Genomic DNA, 23280 nt, shown 5'->3' with positions numbered 1-23280 from the left:
TTTTACCAATGAACAGATTGAACATGTTTTGTGGATATTCTAAGGATTCGGGGGTGGAGGGGGTGAAGGAGTTGCTATTATTCACACTAGCCAAGCTCTTTAACTTAGCAAACAGAAATAGACAGGTAAGCTCTTACAGAACAGGAGTCAGAGAAGCTAAATTCATCTGAATTAAGCTCCTGCTTCAAGTCATCTTTTCAAAAAAATACTTTCTCTTCATGGGCTATAGCAAGTAAACTAAATTACATGCTGAACTCGGGTAAAGTGAATATTGTTGTGTATCTGTTTCTACAAACAGACTGTTTCTTTCTTTTTTAAATAGTATTAAATATATCCAAATAAAGTTTTGATTACTGTGGTCTACAGAAAGTACTAATGCAAATAAAAATATATACCAAATGCAATGCATAACATACTCACTCAGTGGCTGTGACATAACGCATATCCCAGTCCAGTGTCATTGTTAACAAGTAGTAAAATGCCTGACGGATATGTCTAATGTACACATACTATACTATATGCAAATACCTAAGGTATACAGCTTTTATATGACAGAAAACATGATTTAGGGAGAGCTATTATATGGTGTTAAGTATTGTTTTAAAATACAGATTACTTTTTTAAAAATACAATAACTATTAGAGGATGAAGAAGGAGAAATACAAATACCAATAGGTGCTGGCAACCTTCTATATTCTACCTGAGAGTCCAACAAATCAAAGAAAAAGCATCCTCTAAAAGAAAGCTCCAGGATTTACGAAGCTGCAGTTAGCCATTCAGATCTCTCACACTATCTGACAAACCAAAGAGATGAGACAGATCTACAAAAAATCAACAGGAAGAAACCAAGAAACAAACAAATGCAGAAATTGCTCCTCAGAAAAACCTGTGCTTCAATTGTCTAGTTGAAAGCCTGCCCAAGGTAAGAGGTAGGAGTAGTGCAACTATCACAGCCTTGTTTCCTAAATACATGCTTTTTTTTCTGGTGTCAATAACACGTGTGGTCTGAGCAAAGTATCTTCTATTGTTGGGACATTCATGTCTTTCTTCCAGACAGATCTTCTGTAACTAGGAAGAATTCAGCTCATACTGTAGCCTTTTTATTTCCAAGGAGAAATGGCATGGAGAAAGAAAGTACGAGCTCTTTCTTTCCTCTATATGGCTGTTTTCTTTGAACTTAAGGAGCCTTAGCCACTTTGAGCCTGTGACTGCTCAATCAAGTTTACTTGAAAATGTCCAGCACATTGAAAATTTACTTGGGCATAAATGCATGTATCTGTACCTGTATCTGTATCTATACCTATATCTGTCTCAACAACGTCACTACACAGGTTTCTTTTCCAATCTGAAATTTGACTAAAAATTAGGTAATTTCATATACTTTAAACTGATTCAGCAACCTAACTCCTTTATATCCTTTTAAATGGAAGCTGATCGCATATGATCTATTCCTGGGTCTCCATGAAGACTTGCTAACATACGATTGTGGCTAAGGTAATTTAGGACTGCAGAGAACCTAGATCTACTGGAAATACTACTTTAGAGTTTACCATGAACGCAAAAGGCTTTCATAATGCCTTCAAAACAATCACAGTGCTAGAAAATGCTGCCTAACATTCTCCAAATTTCGTAGTTTGTACACCTCATACAAACAGCATGAACTAGAGATCATAGAAGATTGAATGAGATAATAATGTATGCTGGCATTTTAATAAGAAAAAAGAAGATCTTGATGCATATGTTGTAGAACTCCCCAGTCACAGAAAGACAGAGATATAAAAATGTTTAGTTTCAAAAGCAAAGCTCTGCTGAAAATTATACCCCGGAACATCTACCTGCTAAATTTGGTTCCCGTCTTCTCACAGACAGGAATTTAGGAGTTGCCAATGCTCGGCAAGTGCATGACTTTACAAAATGAAAGCTTGAGTTTACGCCCAGAATAATAAAGGGATTTATTGTAATATTAAATAAATTATTTAAATTATCGGTCAAGAAATTTATTGACACTGAGATCAGTATTACTATATGCAAAAAAAACCCTGGACTTTTCTTTCAGACACATGTTGGTAAGAACAGTCCTGCTCACAGAACACCAAGTCACCTTTCTCCATTTATTTCTCTTTGTTGTCTTCCTGAATTACTGCAGTCTCTCTTAAGTGTATCTCTTCTCATTTTATTACTGTAACACCTCTGCGAATACAGACATATTTTTCCCGCTAGATCTCTTTCTGTCGAGGTCTACAGTTTCGCAAACTGTGAGGTTCCGTAAGCACTTATTGTTACTGGAGACCCCTGGAAGCAAGCAGGTCTGAGGATAAATATACACCACAAGCTATTTGCTGCTTTAAAGATTCTCAAACTCCTACCACCTAAAAGTCTCTTTAAGACAGATGCAGAGGAACCTCACACAAAAACAAAGCAAGCCCCCTGCCAACTGTCAGAGCAGCTAAGAGAAGTCCACAGGATGCTTAAATCCACTTTGAACTGCAAGATAGACTCACTGTAAATTAATTTTACAGAATATTATAGGAACTGTTGTAGGAAATTACGTTATAGGAAACCATAGCTAGTTGTACTAAGGAAAATGTTATTGAAAATCAAAATAGTGATCAAAAAAACCCACAAATAAGTGGTACATAAATTAGTTCACAAATCAGGTATCTGAAGAGCCTAAATCCCATGAATGCACAATGTGACATCACTATCACCTCTGAAAAATCAGAATCTCATAAATATGGAGAGTAAGAAAGTAGAAAAGTCTCTATAAATACAGATATGCGGTCCCTAGCCCTCAAGTCTGGTTCAGTAAAGGTAAGAAATGGAATAGGCTATTCCATAAAAACTGCTACAAATGAAGCGTACAACCTTTAATACTTTCTATACAAGAATGAAAGGCCAAGTAAACTACAATGGTATGAAGATCATATTAGTTTTTCCAGTAATATTGGCCCTACCACCTGTCATCATCTTAGATGACTCTTCAACCTCAGAGAGTATATCCTCTTGTACCAAACAAGAAAGAAAAGGCCAAAATGATGCAGGTGAACAAAACAAATAGAAAGAAAAATAATGGAACCAGTGAAAAAAAGAAAGAACAGAGACTGCAAGTAAGAAAAGAAAGGAATAAAAGGCAGCCACTGCTCTGGTAAGAGTTATGAAAAGACAACCAATGGACGCACAGACTAAAACCAAAATAAAATACATTTCTGTCCTGATTTTCATGCACAAACATGCGGTTCAAAAGAATTTCATCTCAACTGGAACTATTATTCAAACGTCAATTTTCTGTTTGTGACTCAAAAGCCTACACAGTAATCGGCAGGCAAAACATTAAAAGTATTACATTTTCCATAAATGTGCATTTTACAGATCAACTGCTGTGTTTTGCATGAAGGTATGAAATCTGCGTCTGTATGGCACAGATCTATTTCCTGAGGTTGCTCCATATATTCTTTAAGAGCAGTTTTACATCATTGATGTAAGTTACAAAAACTCCAGGAACATTTTCCAGAAATAGATTACATTTTACTTTTTCCACCCTGTTTTACAGACTTGCTCTGCAAGAGCAGACATCGAGAAGCATCATCAGTTTAATGAAGCAGTATCAGTTTTTAATACTCATGCCAGATTTTCCAAAGGTTTCATATCGAAAACTAGGCACCTACACAACCTGATTCAAACTACCTGTGAACTGCTGAACTAAGCAGGCAGAATAAATTCAGTATATATGAAGATAAGCGATTTTTCCCAGAAGTACTGGAACAGTCATATCTAAAATAAATATGGACCACAAAACTTTAAATGTAGTGTTGTCAGATTTTTCCACTCATGTCATAATTACTCAAATGATAACACAAAGTTGTACTAATCAGTTCTTGGCAGCTAAACAGGTTACTGCTCACATTTTCAAAATGGTGTTCATCAATAATAATACCAGAAAGTTGAACAACTTTATATTCCAAAGTGCTATCATTTCTGTAGAAACTAAGAACCTTGACTTAGGTATTCATGAAACATAATCCAAAACGTATTTCCTTATCTCACGCTTCTTGGTCTTAATATATCACATCCCTAGGTATTGTATCCTTGTTTGGTCCACAGAGAGGCGGAAGGCTGCTGTATAATCAAATTATACACTACAAAGTAGTATGATGGCATGATACACACAGCAAACAACACTAGTATCTTTCTTGGGCTACCACAGAAGAAACAAAACCGTGTTAGGGAGTATGAGAGCTGTAAAAAAATCACTGGCAAATCCACTAAATATTAAGTTATCCCAACACCAAGCTCAGTTGCCCCTTGTCTATTGTTACAATTTCTTTAACACAAACACAAACGTACACGCCCAGCATCACTGCTCGAACAGGAAGGGTGGGTGCAGGCTGTCAAATGTGTTCCACTGCTGACTGCCCTTGCTCTCCCCTTGGTTTTTACAGCAAGGTCCGGGAGACGGTAACACAACTTGAGATATGCTATTCGTCTTTAATTTCCACACATGTTTTTCTATCTTCCAGCCAAAAGAACCTCATACGCTGATTTTGGTTTTTTGGAGGCATATAAATATCTAAGAAGTCAACAAATCTATCTTGGTTTTGATCTAACTGATCATGGCTAAACTCAGTTCTTAAGTACTCGAATTTGTGCTTCATTTTACTGCTAGTAGAGCTGTTACACCAATGGACTAATTTCTTTATGTTCCCTTAACCTTTTCACTGGAGTTGGGAAAGCTAACCCAAGACAAACTGTCATCTCTCAGGAGCCGTGGATTTAAGAGCACAACTCTGTATAAATAACCGTACAAAAATAAACCCTCTAATTCCTTTCTCCACTGATCTATATTCTCTGTTCTATATGCTGCCCCTACTTTTCAAGCTGAAACATTACCATTCAGAATATGCAGAGCTAAGTATAAATAACGATGTTTCTATAGGTGAAGTGCAACACAGCCTACCGCTAAACGAGCTGTCACTTTTAACAAGAAGAATGCTCCCTATTCTACCTTCTCCCACCCTCAGCCCAATGAGATCCTGAATCTCCCATCACCTGCTGTGTGCCTGTCACACACACGCGCGCCAATGGAGCCACAAAATTGCTCTGCACAGGTGCATCCCAAATAACACGGATACTGTGCAATCCATATCCTTCCCTGCCAGGCTGGTGCCCATGTTGTCTTTTAACAAGCCAGCTAGTTTTCTCTCGCCTTCTCCAACAGGAGTTAGAGCCTTCTGCTTTAATAAACCTCAAAACACGACACCAACCCCCCCCAAGCGCGGATGTGCATAAAGCCACCCTCTCACTGTTGTCCACTTCTGACAAAGGAAAAATCAAGTCCCCTCACCACAGGGGAAGGAAAAAAAAAAGAAAAAGCAATACGCCGCCTATCCTTTCATCTAGAGCCAAGGCTCCATGAGCCAAATCTATCGCCCGCATCTCCCGGCCTCTGTCACAGAGAAAGAGCCAAGACCCCGATGGGGAGGAGCAAGTGCTCTTACCTTAATTATGCTGCTCCTCCGGGGGATACCGGGTTTGCCCTCTCGTTGTTGACTGGTGGAAAATCCTTTCTCTTTGCCGCTGCTCTCCGGGCTGGCAGGAGGGGCTGATCCCGGTTCTTCGCCGGCTCCCGCTAGGGCACAGTCCCCGTTGGAGACCCGGCTGCCGGCACTGTCAAAACGGGATCTCCCGCTGCCGCCACCTCCGCCTCCTCCTCCTCCGCCTCCTCCTTCCCCATCTCCTGCCTTGAAGGCCACCTTCCCTTGGACCGGCCCGGGGGAGGAAGGGAGCCCCCCGCCGCCGGTGCCGCCGCCGCTGCCAAACTCCGCCATCAGCCTCCCTGACTACGGCAGAAACAGTATCGCTGTCCCCCTCCCCTCCTCCTGCAGCTGCTCGGCGGTGGCTCTTCTTCCGCTTTCTCTATATTTACGAGCGGGGGATTTTGAGCAAAAGTCTCTCCCCTCCGCACATTTGGCTGCCGAGGCCGCGCAGCTCCAGGAGGCGGCGGGAGTGGAGGGGGGGGGAGGCGACGGACGACGACGGAGGTTGGGGGTTGGGGGACACACACACGACACGACGAACGCCTCAGCCCGTTGGCGCCTGGGCGAGCACCAGTCAGTCCTTCAGCACCTGGGGAAGGAAAAGAAACGAAACGTGACAGCCGGCCCTCACAGGAGGCGGCGGCGGGCGGGGGAGCGTTATACCACAGCGCGCTCCCCTTCACACACACACACACACACACACACACACACAGAGACACGCGTGGGAGGGGAAGGACCGCGACCCGGCAGGTCCGGGGCCGCGCCGGGCGGGAAGGGAGCAGCCAGCATGGGAGCGCGGCCCCGCCGCCCGCGGGGGGAGAGGTGAGGGGGGTGAGGGGGGAGAAAGGTCCGAGGGGACTGGAGGAATTGCGCCGGTCGGGCTGCTGAGAGCAGGAAAACACGCGAGGCGTTGATATGGCGGTATTTTCACCCTTGCAGCGAAACCCACAGTTCGCCGAGCAACGAAGCGGGAGCGAAAAGAGAACTTGAAGAGCAACACACACACCCCCAAACCCTCCGGCCCCAGCCCGGGGGAAAGCCCGTCCCACGCACGGCGGGGACGACCCGCCGCAGCCCCTCTGCGGGGGGGGGGGGGGGACACGACCAACGCCAACGCTGCCCCGTGGGGCACCCTCCCGGGCGCCATCGGCAACTTTTCGGCTCTCCCCGCTGCCCGACATCCAGCCGCCCCACGGCGGCTACAGCCGCGGCGCGGCCGGCAGCACCCCCAGCCCTCCCTCCCCACCCTCCCGCCCCGCTACCCGCCGCGCCTCCGCCCCGCACCCGGCCGCCTGCCCGCAAGCTGCGCCCCCGCTACCCACCTCGGCGGCAAGGTGGCGAGGGGAGCCCCCCCTGCTGCCACCGCTGCAGTAGCCGCTTTTTTTCCCCCTCTCCCCTCCTCCCCTTTATGGTCGCCGCCTCTGCCCGGAGCCGGATACAGAGAGAAACTGATTCATGTGGTTGCTTCCCTCGCTCTCTGCTGCTGCCGCCGCCACCGCCTCCCCCGGCTCAACGCTCGGCAACAGCCCCGAAGGAGGGAAACGCCGGCAGCGCCGAGGGCAGAAGCAGCCCCGGCAGCCCCCGCTGGGAAACTCTCCGAGGAAGGCAGAGTGAGCGAACCGGGCTCCCCCCCTCCCTCCGCCCGCCGCTGCCAATCACAGGGGCCGGCCCGGCGCGGATTGGGCGGCCCCGCCGCCAGCACCCCCCTCCGGCGGCTCGGGGGCGCTGGGCCAGAGGGCAGGACCCGCTCCCGCCCGCCCCGCCGGCGGCCGGCCCCTTCCCTCGCCTCGGGCTTATCGCCGGATTCCTCCACACGCTCCCTCCCCGCACAGGGGCTCCAGGCTAACGCGGAAAAGCCCGCGCCCGGTCGCATCCTCCGCTCTCGGCTCCCTCTTCCCCCCCCCGCCGTGGGGTCGCACCGGACGGCGGCTCCTCAGGCGCCGCGACCCCTCTCCGTCGGGGCCCTGTGCCCGTCAAAGCGGGCGGCACCGGCCGGGCAGGGCACGCGGAGGCCGGGGGGGCTGGGGGGGTGGGGCGGGCGGTGGCGGCTAAACGGTCGTTCCCGCCCGCCGTGAGGTGACCCGCCGCCGCCGGGGAGATGGCCTCGCCCTGCCGCCGGGGCTTCTCCGGAGCTCAGGGCAGCTGGATGAGTCCGATTTGATCCATTAATTAATAAAGGCGAGGAGGTGACGGAGTGCTGGGATAATAAAAGCTTCATGAAAACCGCGACTTGACAGTCACCGTCAGAAGCGTGTCCGCAACAGAGCAGGCACGGCCGGCGTGCCCTTGCACACCCCGCACCTACTTGTTTACGTTTGCTGTGAAACAAACACGGGTGACTTTGTGCACAAGGAACAATTCAAAGAGACACACATTTATTGTCACATCTTGACGCGGCTGTGTATTGCAATAGCTTGATATTTTGAGATTGTTAAGTTGAATAAAGGGAAATGAAATGCCACCGTTGAGGCACTCTGCTTAAAATCCAGAAGTTGAGTCAGACGGGGAGGTGCTACGCTGAGAGCACAGGCAAAATTTGGAATCACAGAAACAGGAGCATGAAGAGTCGCACCGAGCAAGGAGACACCCGAGACGGCCCATGGCATCTGACCTTCAGCATTTGGCTGAAGTGCTTAATGCAGGAGCTGGACACAGATTGTAGTCAAAGGAAAGCACTATGGTTTTAGTTTAGGTTGCCCCAGTTGCCCTCTGGGGGTGGCTGGCTGCGGGGCCTCGACACCAGAGATCAGACACCTATCACAGATACCTAGAATAAGGCAACATAAATAGTCCCCTTTTGGTGTGCTGGTGCAAGGTCATGCAGTGGAAACACTGGAGTGAAGAGTACATTTTCAGTCCTGCTCAGCTCCAGGGCTTTACCATGGACTGCAGAGGAGTGCCTCCATCTGTTGGTGGCCCACAGCCTTGAGCTGTCTCCAAAGGGAAGGCACCTCCATCTTCTCCTTCAGGACAGCAAGGGGCAGCTCACTCCTCCAAAACACTGAGAGCCACGGAGGTGATGCCTTCTTCTGTCCATGTTTAGTGATTAGACCACCTGGAGCTTTTATTTTAATCCCCTCTCTTCCTGAAAGGATTCACTGCCATTAGACAGCTGCCAATTTACAGACTGCTTCTGGTGAGAAGCTATGAGAACTCCTCGGGAAGCTGTAGCACACTATAGGAAGGAAACCGAGAGACACTGGGCCAGAAGGAAGATGGAGCACAAGTGGGAATGTGACTGCAGTTTAGCAGTAATCATAGAATCACAGAATGGTTGGAGTTGGAAGGGACCTTAAAGATCATCTAGTTCCAACTCCCCTGCCATGGGCAGGGACACCTTCCATTAGACCAGGCTGCTCAAAGCCCCATCCAGCCTGGCCTTGAACATTGCGAGGGATGGGGCATCCACAACTTCTCTGGGCAACCTGTTCCAGTGCCTCACCACCCTCATGTAAAGAGCTTCTTCCTGATATCTCATCTAAATCTCCCCTCTTTCAGTTTAAAACCGTTACCCCTCATCCTATCGCTACACTCCCTGATAAAGACTCCCTCCCCATCTTTCCTGTAGGCCCCCTTTAAGTACTGGAAGGCTGCTATAAGGTCTCCTCGGAGCCTGAACAACCCCAACTCTCTCAGCCTGCCTTGTGGGTCTTACTAAATGGTTGTCTTGGTCGCAAGGAAAGGACCAAACAACTCACCTTTGAGGTGAGACGTCTAGTAACTAATATGCTGCCTGCAAGTCTGCACAATGGTATTCGTCACCATAGGAAACAGGGACCATGAAGTATAATCCAGCTTGGAGGACCACATGGTCTTATTTGGAGGGTATTGCTTATTCAGTATCATTTCTAGTGGGTCAAGGAAGCTCAGAACCTGACACCTACATCACTCATATATATGGCCCCTAATAGTAATCAAACTATTAACATTGCTTAAGTTTAAATGAAAACCTTGACATTTGCAGGATTTAGGCTGTAAGCGACTGAGGAACACCAGTATTAAACTTAATATTTGAAATGGCCAAAGTTTGTGGTTTTTATTAGCTGGAAATACAGTGATTTTACCACTTGCCCTTATCTGAACATCCCTTGCCTGAACATCTTGCCTTGCGATTTAGGTAGGAAAAGGCAGCCTTGAATATTAAAGGAAGGTTCAGTATTGTGTCTGCAGATGTGCACATCACAAAGCATCCCTACGGGAGACACTCTGTCATTAGGATCATCACTGTTTCTTCTGGAGGATGAGATTTACACGCAACAGGTACAAAATGTTATTAGAATCATTTGTCACTGAGCCTTGCCAGTAAACTGGTGAGGAAGAAGATGTGTGCGTCCTGTCATGTTGCTACTTAAGATGCACATACTAAAAAAACAGTTTTAAAATTTGATCAGCCCTGTCTCAGAGAAAAAAAGAAGAAAAAAACCCTCCCTTTTCAACTCTGCTTATCTGTCCAACCCGTATAGAAACAAGATAACACCACTGAAAAAGAAATCATTTCACTTTAGCCTTGGCAGTTCTGTAATGAATGATATCAAGACCTGCAGACATTGCCAGGCTTTTGGCTGTAAAAGTGATGGTTTAATACAAAGGAACCAGTAAAATTTCTGAACCTCATCTTAAGGACGTATGCCCACAAGTCAATATAACAGTACCGGCATTAAGCTTATTCTAATTACTGAAATTTAGTTACTGATAAAAACATGGTATTGGACACTAAAGAAAGATGGAAGTAGCAAGTAATTATTACTCCGAAACTGCGAATTCTTCTGATTACCAGTCACTGATTTTTGTTATTGCCCTATTCTGCTTTACAGAATTTCCTTGCATGAGCAAAGTGTTTATTCAGATGCATTTTGAATGCACTAAGTTGAAAAACACTTCCATATACAAAATGAAGCATTTCTGATAAACCAAAGTCCCAGAAATGGCCACTGAGGTTGGGCTACTCTGGAGAGACCTTGTTTATCCCAGTGAGCTCAGGTTTCCCAAGTCATTCGTGTTATACTAATGTAAACCATGTACTTTCTCTGCCACAACTTTTTGAAGATCATGGGGTGAGGAAACTTTCTCGTTATCATTATTCAATAGTGGCCTCAGCAGGCTCTATTTGTTTAATTGTTAAATGAAATAAGGATTATAATGGAATCAAAAGACACCTCTGTGACAATATTTAACTGTGAGAACTTGCTGTCATGTGCACATATTAGCTATTTTCATAAAATCCTATTAAATATCAGAGTTCCACAGCTAAGCTAATGTTACCCATTGAACTTTTCTAGCTCAAATAGTGTGGCAGTAGAAACCTGCCAAGAAACAGGATATGTTTAAACCCCTAAACAGTGACTAAATGACCAGCATTTAAATAAAACGAATACCAGATTATTACTGATACCCTAAACATTTTTTATTCCTAACATGAAAAACTTTAATTAGCAATTATCTTGTTTAAATGTTGCTTTTCTGACATCTCTTCTTGGAATATGTTTTTTCATTAGTATAAGTATCTCTACAATTCCGGTGATAATTTTTTAAATTGCAAGACTTGATTGTTCAGGTCACAGCCTTGCACATACTTGTTTATTATACTTGTTTATAATTAAGTATACATGTTTAAGCAGTCCCATTACAGTCAGAATCTAATTCATAATTAATCCAAAGCAAAGTTTAGCTATAAATAATGCATTATTGTATACAACATCTGTAAAGTGCAGGTGCCGTATGCACATAAAAAGAGCAGACGGTACAAGTAGGGGAATATGAACGGATGTGCACTAAAGACAGCAAAAATGTAGGTAGGCAAACATAGGCTAAATTGACAGATTTGTTTAAAGGAAAGCATTTGTTAACGTTGTGTACTTGAAATTAATTATGTTTATAATGTTGGAAAGTTCATTATACTAGCAGTAAGTAAGAGGATTTTTTTTTTTTCGAGCAGATCAACCATTTTAGCCTATTAATTGCAGCCTCAGGAATGTTTACTCTCTATCCTACCTATCATGCCAATTAGTTTGGCTACCAGCCTACTAAATTTGACAGTTGAGGATTAACAAGAGCTTAACAGTAAATCAACTCTTCCCCTGCAGACTATTGAATCCAGAAGGAGGTTTTTTTCAAATCAGGTTCATTCAAAAGTTCTTCTCTAAACTGCCCGTTATTAAGACTATTATACTGTGGAGGCAGTTGGTTGCAACACAGCTTTAAATCACCTTGCTTTGAAAACGAGACTCTCTGGTTATACATTTTAAAAAGGTCAATATTTTTCAAAACTGAGCAACAGTATTCTCTGCCTTTTAAAATAGTGAACTAGACACTTTAATGGTAAGTTAGAACAGCAGGCATGAAGGACTTTCTGCAAATCAGGCTCCCTTAAGGCCTCAGTTTGCAAACTAGAAATTAAGTCTCTTTTGAAAGTCTTGACCTAGGCACTAATTTTGAGTAACTCTGTTGGGGATCCTGAAGTTGTCTTAACTGGAAATGAGAGCTTATCGTATTCTAATAGCATGTTGCTTGTTTGCCACTCTTGAGAAGGCTGAAAATCAAAACTTTTTTGTTTGAATTTAATATCACTGTTTGGAAAAACTTGTTTTGTAATAATAATATTGGAGGTTATACTGGATAAGGTTTCTATGGAGCAAAATTTGTATTTTCTTCTACTAGAAAGGACAGACACAGTGGATAAGACTTGCATCATGCGCATTTCAGCTGAGGCACATATGTTTTACCAGAGAGCCTGCAACAACAAACCTGTTCTTGGAGTGTTTCTGATGCCTCATCAAAAAGAGCATACAAACAGTGTTTGCCATCTCCTAGGGTTGTACTCTGCCCTCTAAGGAGAAGTTACAGAGTTACAGAATGGGCTGAGAGCCAGAATTCTGCAAAGGATTGGATTTCATTTTGTCCCTCTTTATATTTGTTAGTAACTAGTAGATATGTACAGAGGCATTTGACTTCTGGGACATAAGGCATTTCATAAGTCATCTATTTTTGTAATTTGAAGCATCTGAGACTGTTATTACAGGAGCATGCAAATAAAATAGCCCACAATGAGCTTTTATAACTTCTTCAAATCTAAACTTCTCTCTTGCAAACTAACCGAAGTGTTAATACTGATCAACATCTTTCATTAAATTCTCACATAGATAAAGCATAAAGCTTTTAGTTTCTAATTTCAGCATGATATGCTTTGTGAATTCTCTTCATACCAGAATATTAAACACTTTCACTGCTTTGAGGAAAATTGCATCTCTTCCATTACAGAAGAGTAAATAAATAAAATAGGTTGACTTATGTCAGCCAAGTTCCTTCTAAAATTGTCTTCATTTTATCATGTCCATGAGGGTAAACACTGGGTCTACACATACTTAGTAGGAATTGCAGTGTGTTATGTCTTCACTTTGAAGACATAATAGGGAAGTTAGCATGTACACACTTTGAAGACATAATAGGAAAGTTAACACATACACACTTCTGCTGATAAACAGTTAACAATATTCTGGTGTCAGTTTCTCTTGCTAGAAATAATACCACAGAAAGAGGAAAAGATATGTATAAAAGAGGAATGAAGTTCTTTTAATGAATGGCAGTCAAAATCCACATTACTCACTTCAGCCTAGTAGCTTTTCTGAATTATAAGAAATCCTATGGTATTCTTAGTATATGTCCACAAAAGAGGTGGAGGGAGAACAGGAGCTGATTAAACTTGTTGTACCCCAAGACAGAAATGCATTTCCTTTTAGTCATTTGAGAAAAATCCCACAGCACAAATTATTTGAAGCGGTTTTTAAAAAGGTTGCTAAGACATGGTGGAACATAGGTTTTCATGCTGTTTGACATGGAGACTGGTAGACTGCATGACAGCAGCCAGTGAGATTGTATCCTGTACTAAAGCTTGTAATGCAGTTCCTTAATCCCATTAATTACTTTCGTATTGCTCATATATGTAAAGTTAACGTTTCTTCTTATCCCATAGGGATGGCAGGCTTGGGTATGTTGCACTAACCAGCACAGGTTTTAACAGAAGTCAGTTCCATCATTTGATTTGTTACCTAACAAATAAAACACCTAATTACTGGATTTCAACTTCTGAAGCATAAGTCAACAGTCATATTTGTTTTCTTTATTTTTAGCTCTAAAAATGCTAATAAGTTACAGTATTTATAGATGCTTTCATATGCATATTCAAAACTTCTTTACTAGAAATAGCTTTATGGTTGAAACATCTGGTCAGAAGATCTTAACTAAGCATCTACTGTACCGTTACCACAAACTGATAGGAGTGCAGCAGGCAGAAAAGTACTCTTCTTAATTTCTCTGAACATTTATGTTTTGCATAAACCATCCATGAAAATCAGAGTCCTGACTGTTAATGTAGCTTTTCCTATATTTTCTGGAATTTTCAGATAAATGTATATACACAAAACCTAACTGTTAATATACAGCAGCTTAATTTTCTGAATAAACAGCAGCTGAAATAAGGGGAAAGCACCACTTCTGCCAAAAAACAGAAGGGAAATTCCCCACTTCTGTTCTTTGTTATGGCAATGTAATCCTGGAAGAAGAGTCACCAGGACGGAGACTCTCTCGTGGGACAATGGTAAGACTAAGCAGTACTTGAAGAATTTCTAGATCTCTCACCTTTTTGCCTACATGTAACAAGAGTCTGGGAAAACTGTGTTGTTCCGCCTGGCACTCCTCTAACTCCTTTTTATACAGAAAAAAAATCCTTCCATCCTTCATTCTCCTCCTTTCTGTTAGGGATCTATACTTTTCACTTTTCTTGAACTCATTGTACAAATTGCTTCTTCCTCCTCTATCTATGATAAAAATCTACAACCAAGTTCGATCCTCTAAGCATTCCTAAGTCACTGCCCAAGGACAGAAGGAACAAACCCCAGAAAAGCTACAAAAATAGTATATAGGGGAAGAGGATGAATTAAGAAAATTAATGAAAAGGGACAGCAGAGAAGGAGAAAAGGACACAATGGTAATAACTATTAACATTTGCTTATAGCAAGTTTCAGGATTACTGTCATCATACTCTGTAGCACTAATGTGCTACAGGGAAAAAAGAGTGAACTGTGAGGTAAAGGGCAAGTCAAAATTGGAGAGGGAGATGCAGTCAAGGAATTGGTAAATGGCAAGCCATGGTAGGAGAAAGGGAGTAAGACCTGTTGTCCACTGGAATTAGAAACATTGAAGACAGAAGAGGACAGATGGAAGTAAAATATATTACTGCAAATAATGTCTTGAGATACAATATAATAAAATTCAAAGAATGAACTTAGCTGTCAAGGGTTATGACTATACAGGGGAAGAGGAAAACTAGACAGATCTAATGAAATGATGATGAATGTAAGAGCTCCTTACCTTCAGATATGATAAGGAAGTAACAGGCACAAGCTGAAGAAAGAATTTTTGCTTTCAGACTGCATTGCTAACATTGAGATGTTCCCTATGCATTTTGTCCAGCAGAAGCAGCTGAGGCCTAAATGCATGCTTCTTGACTGTTTGACAATAGTCATTTCAGTACTTAACAAAGTCACTTTCTGGGGAAAGAGGATGTTGGGGTTTTTCTCCATTTAAAATACCTTTTTTTCTCCCCTAAGTTCTTAAGTTCTTCCTAAGCAAGAAACAGAACATGAATTTGCATGCCTATGAAGAATAAGATGAGATTACCGATTTTCATCATTTTTTTATTCACGTTATTTGTATCTGCATTACAGAAAAGACTAAAGGCCCCAGTCAAGATCAAGGCTCACCGCTGCTGACACTGTATAAATATATGGCATCATCCAGCTCAGAGCTGGCACATAGCCATCCAGTTTGGAACACAAACAGTGTGATCTTGCATCTGCTCACAAAAGACCACATAGACATTCGCCGGGTAATTTAGGAAATGGCTAACAGTTGAAAATGGATCTGGGACCTCCAAAATTCCTGACACCCTTTCTAAGCACTTGATCGTCTCTCTTCTCTGGAAAAATGTCTTCTGGTGCATACGTGTGTAGCTAGAAGGAATTTAGGACAAAGAGCAATGAAGAACCGAAGCACTGTGTGCCCAAAGGATCTGCCAGTGTACATCAATGGGTTTCACTGATTTCTAGCAGTCTGTATCTTTGTATTTTCATTTGTCTTAATTATTTTAAGGCACCTCATACACTTTAATCTTATTTGAAGTCTCAAGTAAAAGGCAGTATAATAATACCAGCCATTTTACATAAATGATTCTGTACAGGTGCAAAGGGTGATGGTGTCAATGAAAGGAAAATTATCTTGATTAATCTTCATTAAGTGCAGCATTTTAACATAAGATAAGCAATAAAATTAACGGACTGATTACTTAACTTCATATCTTTTAAAGCCTCACAAAGGCTCCCTGGGCATTTAGAAATGCAGGTGTGTTTATCCCAACTCTTTAGAAATAAGTTCAACTCTTTTTCTGACCAATTATCTCAGAACTTTCAAGTCTGCTGATTTCAGTCATTACTTCTGACTGAGGAGGTGCCACTTAAAATGTTTAAACATTGTTCAGCTGGAAAAAAAACAGTTTCTTTAGCTTTTTTTTCCTATCTAGCTTGTTGAATTATTAATAATGCTTTGTTTCATATTGTTTATCAGCATGGTCTCTGGATGATGATTATGCACACACACACATGTTCTCTGGATGATGATTATGCACACACACACATGTTCATGACTATTTTCTTTGTTTCCACATTCTGCGGTGAGTATCCTTTGTTTTTCCCAATAAAATACAAAGCTGTGCTCTGGAAAAAAAAAATCGATGAAGTTACATGAAGCAGATGAAGTAGATGTTTCCAGCAAGACGAATTAAGTGAAAGGACCAAATAAAGCTAAAGAACAATATACAGCACTGTTCCCCAGCACCAACCATGGGAAACACCTCACAAATACTGGTTGTAAATGTAAACATGAGTTGCCCACGCAAAAGAGCACAATTGGCCAGAAAAACAGTAGGTTCCATAAATGGGTACTTTATTTGAATTTCTGGGGTTTGGAATCAACTTAAGATTTTAATATGTGAATGACTTACAAATCCAGTGGGAATCCAAAATGAATTCAGCAAAAAAATATTTACCCTAAGGCATTAAGATGGTTTCATTATATGTGAACTGGTTTTCCTCAAATTGTCTAGTGTATTTTTAAATTTAAAGAGGAGTAATGTAAGATATACAAACTGCATAGTAATCCTTTCTTTTCTTTCTAGCTGACCTTTCAGTTCACTAGCACAAATTTCTCTGACATATCTGCCAGGCAAAGCAAAGCTTCCATCTTGATTTTACACTTCAACACAACAGTTTGAACATTACAAATCCACCAAGTATTAAAACATACTATTCTACTTATGGAGCCACTATTCTTTCAAATGCAGACTGTAATTAGCTATAGCATCCTTTTTGCCTTACCCTAGCCTAAAGGAGTAGTGTTAGGGAAGTTGATATATGGGTTCCTTGGTTGTCTGACTGGCAAAACGTTGGTATAATACAAACAGGAGGGCAGTTATTCCCAGAGAAGCCAAAAGTGCTGGGCAGCAGCTTGACATTACATACTTTACATCTTGCAAGCTATGACTTAATTAAAACTTAAAGAAATTATCTGAATACCTGTGTTTTGTTCTGTAACCCAGGGATCTCGGGGTATTCTTTACCATGTTGTCAACTAAAAAGTATTACATACAGGATTTTTTTTTTCTTGTAAAAAGACAGCAGTAGAGAAATTCAACACGTAAATTAAGGACTCTCTGTCTACATACACGAGCATGAAGTTAGGTTGGCTACACCAACTGAGGGTATGACCTGCAAGACTGCAGCTACATTAGTTACCCTGGAGGGAATTCTGTTTGATTCATAGCGACATGCTTGGGCTCACGTTATATTCGCTTTGATCAATATAGAGAGAGGATCGCTTGTATTTAGATTTTTCCATTTTTTAATGTGGCCAAGAGCAATCAGTTACACTGAACCTTCATGGACTGCAATTCATGGACTTGGGACCTTTCAGAGAACTAAGGATCAGGAAAGAAAGGGGGTACTGCATCCTTCAGGTAAGTCAATTTTGAAGCTGTATTCATTTTTGTATCCCCCCCCCAGCAATGGAGCTGGGACTCCGGGAGCAGTAATGCACAAAATAGTCCCGCACTGCAAAATGAGTGTCAAAAAACCCGTAGCTCTGAGTCACTAACAAGATAATCGTGATCTCAGTCAAAGTCCCTCTGCTTTCCAGGCCTATTCCGTGTTTCAAATACCTAATGATGTTTCCTTTCCATTCCCTGGTATTGCTGCCTTTATATAGTTACAGTCTTCTTTGCAGTAATGCCAATCATTAATGACAAACTACATTCCTTAAATAAATAAACGACTATGTTATAATTTGATACTGTCCTTTTTTTATTTTGCTTCACCTTTCTGGGACTCTGCAGACTACAGCCATTTCCAACAGGTCTTCTTAGGGCCTTGTTTTACAAAAGACAAAATGTTCTGGCCTTAATCCAGGAAAGCACTTAGATACATGTTGACATTTAAGTAGATGAGTGGCCTTAGTGAGGTCAATGGGACTACTTATTTGTGTAAAGCTAAACCTGTCCTTAAATATTTTGTTCAATAGACATAGACCATTCAGCACTTTGAATGATTGAACCCTTCATGAGGTCATACACAATTATTACGATTGCACAAATGCTTTATGCAATAATAATTGCCTTCCAAATTATTCGAAATACACAAGTTTATACTCAGTGAACAATTACTGTATTAGATTTCAGTCCAACCCCATGAAAAAGGTATGCAATTACTTCCAATAAGTACCAGGTATTTCTCGTTGTCATTGTGTATTTCTGAAGTGCTGTGGGTTGTCGAGATTGAAAGGATAGGACGCACTAGGGTCTGAGTGTGACCTCAAACCTGCCCCACGGAGCGTGGCTAAGTCTCTGTCACCCCCGGTTTGCCCTCTGACAAACATTTGCAGCAATGCTAGTTCCTGCATCTTTGTGGGGGAGCTTTTTTTAAAACAAGGCCAATGACCAGATCCCAAACTTGCTAGCGCTTTTGATGGAAAAAGAACATCAAGCTACCTCAGCGCTATGTTGCCTGTCTAATCATAAGCTAATACTGCCGTGTGGCAGCTGAATGCTGGTTCTTTGCCCTATAATCCAGCAAGTCGATTATTCAATGTGAGGCATAGCTCAGACTTAGTTTTTATTCTTCCTCTCCAGTAACTGAATGGCTGGCTGCCCTCATTACTGATGTATTAAGGGAAATTCACAAAGAATGAGGTTTTGTGGTCACTCACCAGTTCTTTCTTTGAGGTACCAAGCACAGAAGAGAAAGAGGATACACCTTTTATGGCACCTGATAGGAAAGTCCAGCCATGTCTGGCCCTTAGAGGCCTCTCTGACACTGCTTGCTTCTGAGGTGACATATCGCCTGGAAGGCTTTAAGAGCTCAGTGAACCACTCTACTAGGAGGAATTAATTTGTTAACAAGTGACACGATCGTGGAGTCAGAACAATAGTGCTCATCTTCCAGCTTCCTTCAGACTTTCATCAAATAGCTTAGATTAATGATTTTAGTAAAAATTCCAAGGCTTTCTGTTAGAGCAAAATACCTTCTTGGTCCTGATATGTATACAGTACCTATATAAGTAAACAGGAAATATTAATCAGTGAGATCCTCATTAAGAATTTTCCAGTGCTTGTGTACTTATATTTTTTTATTATATTCAAGTTGTTCTGGAAGAGGAAAAGTGAGAAGCTAATGGACTGCTTTGAAGGGTATCATCTTCATGCGTTCTTCATGCTACATGTGAACTCTGCCGCCAGCTGAATGCCACAGAAGGTTATTACGGAGGCGTTCATCTCTGACCTTAATTTTCCAGCACACAATAATCAGTGGAGTAATCAACATCTGAAGATGCGTCACTCCTTCTTCATAGCATATCAATGTTCGGCGTGAAGTAAAACATTACTTCACAGGTAAAACTACGAAAGTTTATAAAGCTTCTGAGTGTAACTAGCTGGCAGAAAAACCAAAAGTTGCATTCGGTTCCATTCAAATTAACGCCTTGAAATTTGAAGACTATCTCTAGTCGCACTTGGGCTACGCAACCCTTTTCACTTTCTCAAAGTGACGTTGTAAATCTTGCGGCAACGAGCCGCCTCGCAGCTGCTCGGCACTTCCTGCTCGCTCTACGGGAAGAGAGACCAGGCCAAAAAGACGGGCTGCCTCTGCCTCTGGTCAGAAGCAGGAAGTCAGGGAGGCGGCCGAGAACACCACGTTAACCCAGCCTGTTAAATCCTCACCAGCACTTTGTCTGAGCTTGGCCAAAGGTTAAGCGGGTTCCTATGAGCTAATCTCTTCTGCCTTAATTTTGTGCTGACTGTCTGTTGCATGTGAAACAGGAAGCTATGGCCGGACTGAATTCCAGCCAAAATATTTTCTGATTTTGCTTTCATGCTTGTTTGTTTGACTCGGCAAATCTATTATTTATTAATTGTTTTTATTACAACACCTAGCACTTCAGTAATGCAGGAACTGCCAAAGCATTTTGGCTTTGAAAATAACACTCGTGATCATCCAGCGTTGTTAAGAATATCAGTTCAAAACACTTCTGCGTATTTATTTAGTTACAACACTACCAGTGTGCTGTTCTAAAGAGAACACACCTTCGGAAAGTATTCAAGAATGTATATTAAGAAAAAGGAACATTCCTCTTTCCAAAGTGTGCAAATTTTAAACACGGTTTGAAAGAATAAGCCTAGTCATTAAATTCTAACACAAGAAAATAACGTGCTGGGTTTTTTAATGGGAAAAAACTCACAAAACCCTATGAGAACCTTGACCCAAACTCCTCTTCAAACCTACCTGGAATAAATACCAGTTTTATAAGTCATCTGCTCAAGTGTGTGCAGTTAAGCTTTCTCTTTCTCTTTTTCTATCAGTGTTTCCAAAGTGCCTCCCTCTCACTGGTTACCAGGCAACAGAACGATATTGCTCTGCATGCACATCCCGCAAAAACTGACATTATAATGTATTTTTGCAGAGTTTCTCAAAGAAAATAAAGATGTCCTGAAATACTGTCTTGTGTGATAAATAGCTACTGCCCAGAAGACATTTAAACACTTAAAATGCTGATTTCTTTCTTCATAGAAATGCAGAGATTGAAAAAAACCCCTCTTCTCTAATAGAGGAATTCCCATCCAAAGTGAATTTATAACGCTAAAATAGACCTCACTGCAGAAGGAAGCTGCTTCAGTTGTTACTTCAGACAATTAACTGCCTTTTAGGTTCTACAGCCACTTGCATAAGCCCTTATCTTACAAATAAGGCAAAACTAATGAAGCAGCTACCGACAGCAAGTTAAAGTACTTTTCAGTGTCCTAAAGACTAAAATGCTGTCTATATGACAAAGCTCTTTTTTCCTGTTTTGCTTGCTGGTTTGACGTCAATAAAACAGTCAAGAAAGTTCAGCCGTTTGCCAAAAAATCTTTGCTTTTGATACCACTTATTAAAGATGGGCCCAGATCCGATCTTACCACACACCTTCTCTTAACCCAAATCATCATTGGGAGGGAGGGATGGTTTGCAGCCCTCCATCTGGAATAAAGCTGCATTCAAGACAGGTCTGATTCTAGGGCTTGACCAAAGAAACTCTAGGTCCTTTCATGTTGTTGTGATTCAGTTTCAGGTTTCACATTGTAGGTCAAATTCACCTTTATGTAACACTAAGATAAGAAATTGAAGGCTTTTGCAGTTTTTTCACTCCCGAAACAAAAGAGAAATCTTTAATTATCAACAAATATCCCATGTAATCCCATCAAAATATGCAACGTACTGAATCCTTAACCTAATTCTTAATTACTAAAGCTGTATGCAGCTCAGTCTCACAAAAAAAAAAAAAAAACCAAACCCCAGTATCAGTGAATAGCCCTCACTGGTGTTTTACACAAATTTATCTTAAAACAATGTCAAGGCTGAAATCTCAGAATACTCAACAGCCTGTTTTTGATTCTGCAGTGGTCAAATTGCATCATTTTATAAGAAATTTTTTATTTAGATTATAAGGGTAGCTTTTATTTTTGTTACGCTTGTGTTAGAGTTTTTTGTTTGCTTTATTTTAGACGTAAAACTGTAAGTGATTAATGTTTTCAGCCTTGATAAAAAACAGTTCCCAGAATGATTTGAATCATGACCTTCAGGACAGACAGTGCATCAGGATATATGACACCTGAAAAAAATAGTTCTGTTCCCTAGTGCTGTTGATGTAAAAGGGGTATACAACTACTTGCTAGATAATAGCCGAAAGATTTGTGGTTCACTTTCTTGGATCTGGGAAGCACAGTACAGCATAATGATGCATTCTCAGCTTGTCTAGATAACGTAAATAGCATTGCTCAATGCATACATTTGACACGTTATTTACTCCAAAAGTCAGCATAGATGAGCATTGAGGCTGTACAATAAACACCTCAGTTCTGTTTCTAGCTCTTGCAGGAGGGACCAAATGCAAACACTGGATTAACTTATTTACAGAATGGCTGGAGCGTTAGCTGGCTATTGCCTGTAGTAGGAATATTACGCCTTGGTCAAAAGAAAGACTCCAGTCTGTACTGAAATATAAATAGCAATCACAAGAACTAACACCTCAAGGCATGACCTGGCTTGTAGTTTACTGCCATTTCTTGTATGCCAGTCCTTCCCCATGTACAGCTTCTTCTAACTGATCAAAAAATATCATCGGCTTATTTTACAATTCGTAAAATCCAGTACACTCCGGAGTACTTACTGAACCTTATATAAAATGCCCTAGTGGTAGGCAACAGCATATTTTCTCTGCAGAAGAAAGCAAACAATTAAATCAGATGGGATGAGACTGAGTGAAAAGATGATGTGTCTACAGAAATCAGCTAGGTCCCTTATGTGTTCATTGTAACAGTTGACTTCATACATAGAAGTAAAATTTTTTTGAGAAAAAAGTTCAAGTCAGGCAGCAGAGGGAAGATGGTGGCATCTGGACCCCCCTGAAGCCAACTTCATTTTTTATCATATCCAAGTTATAATATCTGAGTAGTATTACTAAATAACAGGGGAGAAAAAAAAAACACTTTAAATGAGTATTTATTTTTTATACATTGCCAATGATGAGAAATGATATTTGCATATTGAGTCCCTTTCCACATATACAGGCACACAACTTGCAATCCAATTATTTTAAGCTAAGCTAAATGAAAAAATAGATTGTGCTATCGCCTAAAAACCAATCAATAGCCACTGTAAAGATCAATAGTCTAAAAAACTATTGACTGCTCATGTCACAACCTGTACTTTCCATTCCACACTAAATACGATTGTAGATCAATATTTGCCAGATGTCCATTTGGAAACAAAACATTCTGGTATACAGTCTCTGTCCTTAACCTTGCAAAAAATATTGGTCTTCACATTTCATTTAAACATCCCCTGGTGTGCTGTAGTATTCCACTAGCAGCATCTCCCAGAAGTCTCGTTATCTGTCTTTTCTAAACGTAGTGAGGGAGATACTTTCCATGGCTTTCATTAGTCCACCCCACATCGTGCGAGTCAGACTTCATCGTTCTGACAACAGAGATGTGTTTATTCAGAAGGGGATGAGAGGAAAGTGCCTGATCTAGTAATGAGGGGCAGTTTCTTATCTTTAAACAGAGTTGGCTATCCAGACTCACACCCTGGTCAAGCAAGCATGCTTCTCTTGC

At 41.6% G+C, this 23280-nt stretch overlaps 1 protein-coding gene across 1 annotated transcript in view; it reads right to left on the bottom strand.

Annotated features, from left to right (window-relative positions):
• PLCL2 (phospholipase C like 2) overlaps positions 1–7139 on the bottom strand; it is a 106040-nt gene extending 98901 nt beyond the window's left edge. Inside the window, exons 1-2 of the mRNA XM_063325147.1 lie at positions 6857–7139; positions 5496–6123 (exon numbers count right to left, since the gene is read on the bottom strand). Of these exons, the coding sequence (XP_063181217.1) occupies positions 5496–5825 (330 nt within the window). The 5' untranslated portion in view covers positions 5826–6123; positions 6857–7139. The remainder of the gene's footprint in view (positions 1–5495; positions 6124–6856) is intronic.
• Positions 7140–23280: the final 16141 nt, after the last annotated feature.

The sequence above is a fragment of the Chroicocephalus ridibundus genome, chromosome 2 (assembly GCF_963924245.1).
Source record: "Chroicocephalus ridibundus chromosome 2, bChrRid1.1, whole genome shotgun sequence".
NCBI classification, from domain to species: Eukaryota; Metazoa; Chordata; class Aves; order Charadriiformes; family Laridae; genus Chroicocephalus; species Chroicocephalus ridibundus.
This window is presented reverse-complemented; position numbering and strand designations above follow the sequence as displayed.